Below are 12,909 nucleotides of genomic sequence, written 5' to 3' on the forward strand. Positions count from 1 at the left end.
AGCCCCTGCATCGCAGCTGCACATTTATTTCTACTGTACACAGGCAAGGAAACCGTGGATTCCCTGGGGCATGGCAGGCGGATTCCTCTCAACGTGACCCCACACAATAACAGCTGCCTTAGCTGCCTTAGCTAGAAACTCCACACTACCTATTAAGAAAATCAATCCTTTCACACAAAAGCCCATGCTCCGGAGATGTTAGGATGTGAAACACGAGGTTTCAACAAGACAGCCGCCATCGTACGAAAAATGCATCAAATCAATACGAGAAACATCCTCTTATTAACTTTCATGACATGCCTAAGAAACAGGGATTTCCAACCCGGGATGTGTATTTTTGGGGGTGGGGGATAAATAACCAGCTCACATAAGCCACTGGGATAAAATTGGAGTGGGACCTGGATTCAAATCATAGCTAATCAGAAGACTGGCTGATGTGTCACAAAACTGGAGTGGGACCTGGGTTCAAATCACAGCTTATCCAAAGACTGATGTGTTACCTTTGGCTTCCTATCTATAAAGGGAATAATTAGGACCTAATTCAGTTGTGAACATGAGAGAAGTTAAATATTGATATGACCCAAGTCCTAGAGCTATAAGTTCACATAAACAGGACCTATATTTATAGCCTCAAGGAATTTCTGTTATTCAACTAAAAGGTCTAGCAACCTAGGTACAAAATGCTGCAAGAAAATACGAACCCAATACATAACAATGACTTGGTTAGCAAAATTCTGCTAAGTGTTTTCCTAGGGAAAAGATATTTTTCCCTTAGGAAGCTGAACTCAGGTGCGTTGTAGTACAGGGCTTTGAATAATCACCAGTAGTTAATATACAGGTGTGTGCAGAATCAGTTCGCCGATAACCTCCATTGCATCTTGTACAGATAAACTTTCAATTTTCACTTTCTTTTCCTGACACAAAACACGCATTCACCAAACAAAAACAAAACACGGCAACCTCATGCTTTTCCATGCAACGAGAGCCCCATATCAGCAACATGTCTGTGCCAAAAATAAAGTGAAATAACAGAATCACTTAAATTTTTTTTAAACAAAATCAGATTTCTCGTTTTGACACAGCTGGCCACACAACTGTTCTTTTTGAAAGGGGGGAAAAAGCTACCAGTGCTGCTGAACAATACAATCATGGGAATAAGGATGTCTTAAAAAGGCAAGCTTTGTGTGTTGCCTCTGGCTAAGATGATGTAAAATATTGGGAGAAAGGTCTTTTCAAAGGCTCATATAATTTCCTTTTCCAGTAGGGGGAAAAAATGTAGCATGCAATCTTGGTTTTCTTTTGGTAAACAGGGAACCCCCTTGTGGTTTGCTTCTCTTTCAGAGCATGAAATTAACTTCAACCCTAGAACGGTGATCTCACCCGGAATGATGTAATCTTCAAGAAGGGAAGCAGCAGCACAGGATCTGAGATACAATTTGCGGAACTTAGTGAGTGAAGTCCCTTCTCTGTGTTATTTGAGAGGCAATAGAAAGAAGAAAGATTCCAAGTTCCCCTTTGTACAGAGAGTTGCTGTTTGAGGCCCCGATCCAATGTTCCCTTATCAGCGTTAGTCCACAATAAATTTTAGCTGGTTTTTTTCCCCGAAGGGTGGGGGTGGTAATTATTATGCGTTTTACAGATTGATGTGGAAGATTGCAATAAACCAACATGGGTTGCGGGGATTTTTTTGCCTGCAGCAAAGGGAACGTTGGTCGAATTTATAACCACAAGTTTAAGATGAAAGCTTTCCAGATTCTGATGTCTCATACCAAGTAGGAACCCAGACTCACCAACTCCAATTCATCCTCCTCCGACTGTCCTCAGCAAATAAGAGGGATAATAATAAAGTTACTAAGAATAGGACGGTGCTCAAGAATGAACGAGTCATGTTTGTGTTTGAAAAGCTGGCTATATTTAGGAGACGAGCGTTTTGAGTTTACAGCGCAATTCAGCAAGCATGCGCAACTGTGAAGGCTTCTGCACTTTGGACGGTTAGACCCCCCAGATTCAGATTCATTATGGTCTTAGGCCAACAGAAAATACATAAGCCCTACAAAGCACAATACAGACTCTTCTGTTAAAAATAATACACATAGGTAAAAATTACAACAATAATGAGAATTTTAGGTAGCTAAAACAAATTGGATTAACGTATCATTGGGCTTCAGTTTGACACCCAAAAAAACCCTGCTTACTGACACTAACCATGAAGGCCCATGCACTATATTACAGCGATCAAAGAGAAAACTGATCTTGACCACAGAAATCCTGATTTAGACGGAGCAATACTAGTTCTGTTAAAACTATTTTTGGAAGCCCACAGCTGCCAGATGTGTTTGGGAACAAAAATGCAGAGGTGTGCCTGGTAGCCTTGGTTGTGCACTGGCAATTCATTTACTCGGGAGGGAAGGGAATGCGTGGAGAAACAGCCTTTCCGCACTGCAGAGTTGTGCTTCACACCCTGACAACTGGCAGAGCCAGAAGGCTCAAAGATGGAAGCCTGCCATCAAGCCCCCCTACAGTCTTGGAATCTCAGTTTCCACTAAAACTCTATTTCTCAAGAACAAAGCCTGAAAGCCCGTGGCAATACCGGATGCTATCTCAGAAGCTAGACGGGGGATGAACCAGCGTTGAGCTGTGGCAGTCGCTCAGACCCACCTGTGAGGAAGGCACTATTTTAACAGTCACGTGGAGGTTAAAACCTCTTTGGCTGTACTAAAGCAACACATTGAACACTAAATCACAGGGCTGGTTTGCAGGGGATAGTTCTCCAGGGCAAAAATTGAGGTTTATTTATTTGTGCCAAAGGATCCAGTGCCCTACAGAATTCTTCAGGCCAACTAGCAGCACTGGAATTGGTTAAAGTAAGCACTCAAATGTACACAACATAGTACATTTGTGCAATTTGTGCCAGGAGTGAATTTAAGATCTTCTTGTCGCAGAACCTTACTTTTGTTAAACAGTACACAGCCCTAGATAACAGGAAAGGCTGGTGGAAAGGGTCTTCAAGTAGTAGCCAACCTATGGGAACTCCACAGGGTTTTCAAGGCATTAGACAACCAGAGATGCATTCGCCATGTCCTGACTCTGTGTTGTGACCTTAGACTTTTTTGGTGTCTCTCCTGCGAGTACTAGCCCAGGCGAACCTGGCTGAGCTTCCAAGATCTCATGAGGCTGGGCTAGCCCAGGCCATCCAGGGCAGGGCGAATCCAGGAAAGGCCACCCAAGAACAATTCACACAGGATGTAACTGGCACAGAAATATGTCACAGGATGCGTTGGCTAGAGTTCACCAAGATCTCTTGAATGGAGCAGGAGAAAAACAAGCAAACATGTGATCGTTCCCATAAACATGGCCACAGAAAGACCTGCTCCATGCCCTCCTTTTTGCCAGAGAGGACTCTGTTCCCTGGGAGAAGTGGCGATGGAGAAACTCCCCCACCATTTCAGTGGGCCTTAAAATGCAACATTCATGGTAAGAGGGATTCCGTGCAGAGGTGTAGAGGGGACAAATGGCCTCTGGGGCAAAAATGGCGCCGCCCCCTCACCCCGGGCGGATCCGCCAGGCTGCTCCGGGCTTCTGCCAGGCCTGGGGGGGTGAGGCAAGGTGGGATATGGAGGCAATTTTTTGCCTCCCACATGACGCCAATGGAGCATGTCCAGGGCACGCCCCCCCCCTCCCCCAGCGGTAGCTACACAACTGATCCTGTGTGTAAATAACTGCAGGAATTACCAAGTCCAAATATTACCTTATACAGATAACGGGAGAGGACGTTTTCATGGTTTGCCATGTTACAGGCATCCAAAATGAATTTGAAGAAACTGCTGTTTGCACAAATGGGCAAACCTCACTTTAAAAAATACACTCAGAGAGAGATCAGGAAATTAAAAACTCACCAAGGGAGGCATCATGCCTTTGCTGGATGGAGGGATGACAACGCGGAGATCCGGCTTGCGGCTGTTCATGTTGAGGCTGCCCCCACCAGGGGGAGGGGGAGATTTTGTGGGCATCACTTTGCTGAGATTGTTCCCGCCGCCGGTGCTGCCGAGAAGGCTCGGCGAAGCTCGCGAGTTCACAAACCCATTTCCTATAGTGAAAGGGGCGGGGAGAGAAAGGAGCAAATGTTAACTTCGGCCGAATTCCCACTGAAAATGTAATCTAGATACGACCAAGTTTCAAAACAATCGGCACCTTTTCATCCAGGTTCCAACATCCTCACTGCAGCATGTTTCTAGTGAAGACGTCTAGGCCTGCCCTTGCCGGGGTGGGAATTGCCTACTGTCAGGGAGTGCAATTGTTAGAAAGCTAGCAGCACCAAAATTTCCAAGAATCTTTAGGAGACCCTCCCTGATGATACCACCCAGGATTTGGTGAAGTTTGGTTCATGGGGGCCAAAGTTATGGACCCTCAAATGTGTAGCAGCCCCATCTCTGGCTATCCCGCTCCTATTGGAGAGCAATGGGGGCACTGCTGAGGAGAGCCCATAATGCTCTGGACCCCCCTAGACCAAACTTCACAAAATACCCTAAGGTAGTATCAGTAGAATACTCCCCTGATGATACCACTTAGATTTGAGTAGAGATTTTGGTTCACTTAGGGGGGCCAAAGTTATGGACCCTCAAATGTGTAGCCCCCATCTTCTATTAGCTCCCATTGGAGTGTTTTTTCAAAAAGGTCCAGGAAAAAAAGCACGTCCAGGAAAATCCCGTTTGGGGGGTGGGGGTGAGGAGTTCGCCAGAAACGGGACTGATCTATGTTCTGTGGTTCAGCGCAGTGGGGAGATCACGAGGAAACCTGGATATTTGGGGTGACTATCCCAAGATTAATCGCCAGTGGGAAATCGCTCTTCATTTACTATACTACTGTCCATTTTCAAGCAATGCCGCAAGTAAGGAGCAGCAGTGGCGTAGTGGTTAAGAGCAGATGTACTCTAATCTAGAGGAACTGGGTTTGATTCCTCGCTCTGCTGCCTGAGCTGTGGAGGCATCTGGGGAATTCAGATTAGCCGGTACACTCCAACACATGCCAGCTGGGTGACTTTGAACTAGTAACAGTTCTTCAGAGCTCTCTCAGCCCCACCTACCTCACACGGTGTTTGTTGTGAGGGGGGGAAGGGCAAGGAGATTGTAAGCCCTTTTGAGTCTCCTGCAGGAGAGAAAGGGGGGGATATAAATCCAACTCTTCTTCTTAAATTCAGGGCAGATACAGTAAAATTTATCCAGAAGATCTTGCTCATCTTTTTTTTAAACTGCCCATTATATGATACTATTTAATCTAGAGTAAATCAAGTTACTCTACATTTTTTGGGGTGGGGGGGTGTCAGATGAAGATCGCATCTATTTTTTTCTGGCAGGTATAAATTAATTGATTACTTATAGGGTTGGGTGCTGTGTGGTTTCCGGGCTGTATGGCCGTGTTCTAGCAGCATTCTCTCCTGACGTTTCGCCTGCATCTGTGGCTGGCATCTTCAGAGGATCTCTGAAGATGCCAGCTGGGGTGGGGGGGGGGGGGGGTGGGGGGGGGGGGGGGTGGGGGGGGGGGGGGGTGGGGGGGGGGGGGGGTGGGGGGGGGGGGGGGTGGGGGGGGGGGGGGGTGGGGGGGGGGGGGGGTGGGGGGGGGGGGGGGTGGGGGGGGGGGGGGGTGGGGGGGGGGGGGGGTGGGGGGGGGGGGGGGTGGGGGGGGGGGGGGGTGGGGGGGGGGGGGGGTGGGGGGGGGGGGGGGTGGGGGGGGGGGGGGGTGGGGGGGGGGGGGGGTGGGGGGGGGGGGGGGTGGGGGGGGGGGGGGGTGGGGGGGGGGGGGGGTGGGGGGGGGGGGGGGTGGGGGGGGGGGGGGGTGGGGGGGGGGGGGGGTGGGGGGGGGGGGGGGTGGGGGGGGGGGGGGGTGGGGGGGGGGGGGGGTGGGGGGGGGGGGGGGTGGGGGGGGGGGGGGGTGGGGGGGGGGGGGGGTGGGGGGGGGGGGGGGTGGGGGGGGGGGGGGGTGGGGGGGGGGGGGGGTGGGGGGGGGGGGGGGTGGGGGGGGGGGGGGGTGGGGGGGGGGGGGGGTGGGGGGGGGGGGGGGTGGGGGGGGGGGGGGGTGGGGGGGGGGGGGGGTGGGGGGGGGGGGGGGTGGGGGGGGGGGGGGGTGGGGGGGGGGGGGGGTGGGGGGGGGGGGGGGTGGGGGGGGGGGGGGGTGGGGGGGGGGGGGGGTGGGGGGGGGGGGGGGTGGGGGGGGGGGGGGGTGGGGGGGGGGGGGGGTGGGGGGGGGGGGGGGTGGGGGGGGGGGGGGGTGGGGGGGGGGGGGGGTGGGGGGGGGGGGGGGTGGGGGGGGGGGGGGGTGGGGGGGGGGGGGGGTGGGGGGGGGGGGGGGTGGGGGGGGGGGGGGGTGGGGGGGGGGGGGGGTGGGGGGGGGGGGGGGTGGGGGGGGGGGGGGGTGGGGGGGGGGGGGGGTGGGGGGGGGGGGGGGTGGGGGGGGGGGGGGGTGGGGGGGGGGGGGGGTGGGGGGGGGGGGGGGTGGGGGGGGGGGGGGGTGGGGGGGGGGGGGGGTGGGGGGGGGGGGGGGTGGGGGGGGGGGGGGGTGGGGGGGGGGGGGGGTGGGGGGGGGGGGGGGTGGGGGGGGGGGGGGGTGGGGGGGGGGGGGGGTGGGGGGGGGGGGGGGTGGGGGGGGGGGGGGGTGGGGGGGGGGGGGGGTGGGGGGGGGGGGGGGTGGGGGGGGGGGGGGGTGGGGGGGGGGGGGGGTGGGGGGGGGGGGGGGTGGGGGGGGGGGGGGGTGGGGGGGGGGGGGGGTGGGGGGGGGGGGGGGTGGGGGGGGGGGGGGGTGGGGGGGGGGGGGGGTGGGGGGGGGGGGGGGTGGGGGGGGGGGGGGGTGGGGGGGGGGGGGGGTGGGGGGGGGGGGGGGTGGGGGGGGGGGGGGGTGGGGGGGGGGGGGGGTGGGGGGGGGGGGGGGTGGGGGGGGGGGGGGGTGGGGGGGGGGGGGGGTGGGGGGGGGGGGGGGTGGGGGGGGGGGGGGGTGGGGGGGGGGGGGGGTGGGGGGGGGGGGGGGTGGGGGGGGGGGGGGGTGGGGGGGGGGGGGGGTGGGGGGGGGGGGGGGTGGGGGGGGGGGGGGGTGGGGGGGGGGGGGGGTGGGGGGGGGGGGGGGTGGGGGGGGGGGGGGGTGGGGGGGGGGGGGGGTGGGGGGGGGGGGGGGTGGGGGGGGGGGGGGGTGGGGGGGGGGGGGGGTGGGGGGGGGGGGGGGTGGGGGGGGGGGGGGGTGGGGGGGGGGGGGGGTGGGGGGGGGGGGGGGTGGGGGGGGGGGGGGGTGGGGGGGGGGGGGGGTGGGGGGGGGGGGGGGTGGGGGGGGGGGGGGGTGGGGGGGGGGGGGGGTGGGGGGGGGGGGGGGTGGGGGGGGGGGGGGGTGGGGGGGGGGGGGGGTGGGGGGGGGGGGGGGTGGGGGGGGGGGGGGGTGGGGGGGGGGGGGGGTGGGGGGGGGGGGGGGTGGGGGGGGGGGGGGGTGGGGGGGGGGGGGGGTGGGGGGGGGGGGGGGTGGGGGGGGGGGGGGGTGGGGGGGGGGGGGGGTGGGGGGGGGGGGGGGTGGGGGGGGGGGGGGGTGGGGGGGGGGGGGGGTGGGGGGGGGGGGGGGTGGGGGGGGGGGGGGGTGGGGGGGGGGGGGGGTGGGGGGGGGGGGGGGTGGGGGGGGGGGGGGGTGGGGGGGGGGGGGGGTGGGGGGGGGGGGGGGTGGGGGGGGGGGGGGGTGGGGGGGGGGGGGGGTGGGGGGGGGGGGGGGTGGGGGGGGGGGGGGGTGGGGGGGGGGGGGGGTGGGGGGGGGGGGGGGTGGGGGGGGGGGGGGGTGGGGGGGGGGGGGGGTGGGGGGGGGGGGGGGTGGGGGGGGGGGGGGGTGGGGGGGGGGGGGGGTGGGGGGGGGGGGGGGTGGGGGGGGGGGGGGGTGGGGGGGGGGGGGGGTGGGGGGGGGGGGGGGTGGGGGGGGGGGGGGGTGGGGGGGGGGGGGGGTGGGGGGGGGGGGGGGTGGGGGGGGGGGGGGGTGGGGGGGGGGGGGGGTGGGGGGGGGGGGGGGTGGGGGGGGGGGGGGGTGGGGGGGGGGGGGGGTGGGGGGGGGGGGGGGTGGGGGGGGGGGGGGGTGGGGGGGGGGGGGGGTGGGGGGGGGGGGGGGTGGGGGGGGGGGGGGGTGGGGGGGGGGGGGGGTGGGGGGGGGGGGGGGTGGGGGGGGGGGGGGGTGGGGGGGGGGGGGGGTGGGGGGGGGGGGGGGTGGGGGGGGGGGGGGGTGGGGGGGGGGGGGGGTGGGGGGGGGGGGGGGTGGGGGGGGGGGGGGGTGGGGGGGGGGGGGGGTGGGGGGGGGGGGGGGTGGGGGGGGGGGGGGGTGGGGGGGGGGGGGGGTGGGGGGGGGGGGGGGTGGGGGGGGGGGGGGGTGGGGGGGGGGGGGGGTGGGGGGGGGGGGGGGTGGGGGGGGGGGGGGGTGGGGGGGGGGGGGGGTGGGGGGGGGGGGGGGTGGGGGGGGGGGGGGGTGGGGGGGGGGGGGGGTGGGGGGGGGGGGGGGTGGGGGGGGGGGGGGGTGGGGGGGGGGGGGGGTGGGGGGGGGGGGGGGTGGGGGGGGGGGGGGGTGGGGGGGGGGGGGGGTGGGGGGGGGGGGGGGTGGGGGGGGGGGGGGGTGGGGGGGGGGGGGGGTGGGGGGGGGGGGGGGTGGGGGGGGGGGGGGGTGGGGGGGGGGGGGGGTGGGGGGGGGGGGGGGTGGGGGGGGGGGGGGGTGGGGGGGGGGGGGGGTGGGGGGGGGGGGGGGTGGGGGGGGGGGGGGGTGGGGGGGGGGGGGGGTGGGGGGGGGGGGGGGTGGGGGGGGGGGGGGGTGGGGGGGGGGGGGGGTGGGGGGGGGGGGGGGTGGGGGGGGGGGGGGGTGGGGGGGGGGGGGGGTGGGGGGGGGGGGGGGTGGGGGGGGGGGGGGGTGGGGGGGGGGGGGGGTGGGGGGGGGGGGGGGTGGGGGGGGGGGGGGGTGGGGGGGGGGGGGGGTGGGGGGGGGGGGGGGTGGGGGGGGGGGGGGGTGGGGGGGGGGGGGGGTGGGGGGGGGGGGGGGTGGGGGGGGGGGGGGGTGGGGGGGGGGGGGGGTGGGGGGGGGGGGGGGTGGGGGGGGGGGGGGGTGGGGGGGGGGGGGGGTGGGGGGGGGGGGGGGTGGGGGGGGGGGGGGGTGGGGGGGGGGGGGGGTGGGGGGGGGGGGGGGTGGGGGGGGGGGGGGGTGGGGGGGGGGGGGGGTGGGGGGGGGGGGGGGTGGGGGGGGGGGGGGGTGGGGGGGGGGGGGGGTGGGGGGGGGGGGGGGTGGGGGGGGGGGGGGGTGGGGGGGGGGGGGGGTGGGGGGGGGGGGGGGTGGGGGGGGGGGGGGGTGGGGGGGGGGGGGGGTGGGGGGGGGGGGGGGTGGGGGGGGGGGGGGGTGGGGGGGGGGGGGGGTGGGGGGGGGGGGGGGTGGGGGGGGGGGGGGGTGGGGGGGGGGGGGGGTGGGGGGGGGGGGGGGTGGGGGGGGGGGGGGGTGGGGGGGGGGGGGGGTGGGGGGGGGGGGGGGTGGGGGGGGGGGGGGGTGGGGGGGGGGGGGGGTGGGGGGGGGGGGGGGTGGGGGGGGGGGGGGGTGGGGGGGGGGGGGGGTGGGGGGGGGGGGGGGTGGGGGGGGGGGGGGGTGGGGGGGGGGGGGGGTGGGGGGGGGGGGGGGTGGGGGGGGGGGGGGGTGGGGGGGGGGGGGGGTGGGGGGGGGGGGGGGTGGGGGGGGGGGGGGGTGGGGGGGGGGGGGGGTGGGGGGGGGGGGGGGTGGGGGGGGGGGGGGGTGGGGGGGGGGGGGGGTGGGGGGGGGGGGGGGTGGGGGGGGGGGGGGGTGGGGGGGGGGGGGGGTGGGGGGGGGGGGGGGTGGGGGGGGGGGGGGGTGGGGGGGGGGGGGGGTGGGGGGGGGGGGGGGTGGGGGGGGGGGGGGGTGGGGGGGGGGGGGGGTGGGGGGGGGGGGGGGTGGGGGGGGGGGGGGGTGGGGGGGGGGGGGGGTGGGGGGGGGGGGGGGTGGGGGGGGGGGGGGGTGGGGGGGGGGGGGGGTGGGGGGGGGGGGGGGTGGGGGGGGGGGGGGGTGGGGGGGGGGGGGGGTGGGGGGGGGGGGGGGTGGGGGGGGGGGGGGGTGGGGGGGGGGGGGGGTGGGGGGGGGGGGGGGTGGGGGGGGGGGGGGGTGGGGGGGGGGGGGGGTGGGGGGGGGGGGGGGTGGGGGGGGGGGGGGGTGGGGGGGGGGGGGGGTGGGGGGGGGGGGGGGTGGGGGGGGGGGGGGGTGGGGGGGGGGGGGGGTGGGGGGGGGGGGGGGTGGGGGGGGGGGGGGGTGGGGGGGGGGGGGGGTGGGGGGGGGGGGGGGTGGGGGGGGGGGGGGGTGGGGGGGGGGGGGGGTGGGGGGGGGGGGGGGTGGGGGGGGGGGGGGGTGGGGGGGGGGGGGGGTGGGGGGGGGGGGGGGTGGGGGGGGGGGGGGGTGGGGGGGGGGGGGGGTGGGGGGGGGGGGGGGTGGGGGGGGGGGGGGGTGGGGGGGGGGGGGGGTGGGGGGGGGGGGGGGTGGGGGGGGGGGGGGGTGGGGGGGGGGGGGGGTGGGGGGGGGGGGGGGTGGGGGGGGGGGGGGGTGGGGGGGGGGGGGGGTGGGGGGGGGGGGGGGTGGGGGGGGGGGGGGGTGGGGGGGGGGGGGGGTGGGGGGGGGGGGGGGTGGGGGGGGGGGGGGGTGGGGGGGGGGGGGGGTGGGGGGGGGGGGGGGTGGGGGGGGGGGGGGGTGGGGGGGGGGGGGGGTGGGGGGGGGGGGGGGTGGGGGGGGGGGGGGGTGGGGGGGGGGGGGGGTGGGGGGGGGGGGGGGTGGGGGGGGGGGGGGGTGGGGGGGGGGGGGGGTGGGGGGGGGGGGGGGTGGGGGGGGGGGGGGGTGGGGGGGGGGGGGGGTGGGGGGGGGGGGGGGTGGGGGGGGGGGGGGGTGGGGGGGGGGGGGGGTGGGGGGGGGGGGGGGTGGGGGGGGGGGGGGGTGGGGGGGGGGGGGGGTGGGGGGGGGGGGGGGTGGGGGGGGGGGGGGGTGGGGGGGGGGGGGGGTGGGGGGGGGGGGGGGTGGGGGGGGGGGGGGGTGGGGGGGGGGGGGGGTGGGGGGGGGGGGGGGTGGGGGGGGGGGGGGGTGGGGGGGGGGGGGGGTGGGGGGGGGGGGGGGTGGGGGGGGGGGGGGGTGGGGGGGGGGGGGGGTGGGGGGGGGGGGGGGTGGGGGGGGGGGGGGGTGGGGGGGGGGGGGGGTGGGGGGGGGGGGGGGTGGGGGGGGGGGGGGGTGGGGGGGGGGGGGGGTGGGGGGGGGGGGGGGTGGGGGGGGGGGGGGGTGGGGGGGGGGGGGGGTGGGGGGGGGGGGGGGTGGGGGGGGGGGGGGGTGGGGGGGGGGGGGGGTGGGGGGGGGGGGGGGTGGGGGGGGGGGGGGGTGGGGGGGGGGGGGGGTGGGGGGGGGGGGGGGTGGGGGGGGGGGGGGGTGGGGGGGGGGGGGGGTGGGGGGGGGGGGGGGTGGGGGGGGGGGGGGGTGGGGGGGGGGGGGGGTGGGGGGGGGGGGGGGTGGGGGGGGGGGGGGGTGGGGGGGGGGGGGGGTGGGGGGGGGGGGGGGTGGGGGGGGGGGGGGGTGGGGGGGGGGGGGGGTGGGGGGGGGGGGGGGTGGGGGGGGGGGGGGGTGGGGGGGGGGGGGGGTGGGGGGGGGGGGGGGTGGGGGGGGGGGGGGGTGGGGGGGGGGGGGGGTGGGGGGGGGGGGGGGTGGGGGGGGGGGGGGGTGGGGGGGGGGGGGGGTGGGGGGGGGGGGGGGTGGGGGGGGGGGGGGGTGGGGGGGGGGGGGGGTGGGGGGGGGGGGGGGTGGGGGGGGGGGGGGGTGGGGGGGGGGGGGGGTGGGGGGGGGGGGGGGTGGGGGGGGGGGGGGGTGGGGGGGGGGGGGGGTGGGGGGGGGGGGGGGTGGGGGGGGGGGGGGGTGGGGGGGGGGGGGGGTGGGGGGGGGGGGGGGTGGGGGGGGGGGGGGGTGGGGGGGGGGGGGGGTGGGGGGGGGGGGGGGTGGGGGGGGGGGGGGGTGGGGGGGGGGGGGGGTGGGGGGGGGGGGGGGTGGGGGGGGGGGGGGGTGGGGGGGGGGGGGGGTGGGGGGGGGGGGGGGTGGGGGGGGGGGGGGGTGGGGGGGGGGGGGGGTGGGGGGGGGGGGGGGTGGGGGGGGGGGGGGGTGGGGGGGGGGGGGGGTGGGGGGGGGGGGGGGTGGGGGGGGGGGGGGGTGGGGGGGGGGGGGGGTGGGGGGGGGGGGGGGTGGGGGGGGGGGGGGGTGGGGGGGGGGGGGGGTGGGGGGGGGGGGGGGTGGGGGGGGGGGGGGGTGGGGGGGGGGGGGGGTGGGGGGGGGGGGGGGTGGGGGGGGGGGGGGGTGGGGGGGGGGGGGGGTGGGGGGGGGGGGGGGTGGGGGGGGGGGGGGGTGGGGGGGGGGGGGGGTGGGGGGGGGGGGGGGTGGGGGGGGGGGGGGGTGGGGGGGGGGGGGGGTGGGGGGGGGGGGGGGTGGGGGGGGGGGGGGGTGGGGGGGGGGGGGGGTGGGGGGGGGGGGGGGTGGGGGGGGGGGGGGGTGGGGGGGGGGGGGGGTGGGGGGGGGGGGGGGTGGGGGGGGGGGGGGGTGGGGGGGGGGGGGGGTGGGGGGGGGGGGGGGTGGGGGGGGGGGGGGGTGGGGGGGGGGGGGGGTGGGGGGGGGGGGGGGTGGGGGGGGGGGGGGGTGGGGGGGGGGGGGGGTGGGGGGGGGGGGGGGTGGGGGGGGGGGGGGGTGGGGGGGGGGGGGGGTGGGGGGGGGGGGGGGTGGGGGGGGGGGGGGGTGGGGGGGGGGGGGGGTGGGGGGGGGGGGGGGTGGGGGGGGGGGGGGGTGGGGGGGGGGGGGGGTGGGGGGGGGGGGGGGTGGGGGGGGGGGGGGGTGGGGGGGGGGGGGGGTGGG

General features: G+C 73.2%; 1 protein-coding gene across 8 annotated transcripts in view; it reads right to left on the reverse strand.

Annotated features, from left to right (window-relative positions):
* MEF2A (myocyte enhancer factor 2A) overlaps positions 1-12,909 on the reverse strand; it is a 95,091-nt gene that overhangs the window by 7,608 nt on the left and 74,574 nt on the right. For 3 of the 8 annotated variants that reach the window (XM_048519687.1, XM_048519686.1, XM_048519688.1), the window contains exons 7-8: positions 3,897-4,087; positions 1,770-1,814 (exon numbers count right to left, since the gene is read on the reverse strand). In XM_048519687.1, coding sequence (XP_048375644.1) covers positions 1,770-1,814; positions 3,897-4,087 — 236 coding nt within the window. The remainder of the gene's footprint in view (positions 1-1,769; positions 1,815-3,896; positions 4,088-12,909) is intronic. The other 5 variants (XM_048519692.1, XM_048519693.1, XM_048519694.1 and 2 more) reach the window with 2 other exon arrangements.

Source organism: Sphaerodactylus townsendi, linkage group LG17, assembly GCF_021028975.2.
Source record: "Sphaerodactylus townsendi isolate TG3544 linkage group LG17, MPM_Stown_v2.3, whole genome shotgun sequence".
NCBI lineage: Eukaryota > Metazoa > Chordata > Lepidosauria > Squamata > Sphaerodactylidae > Sphaerodactylus > Sphaerodactylus townsendi.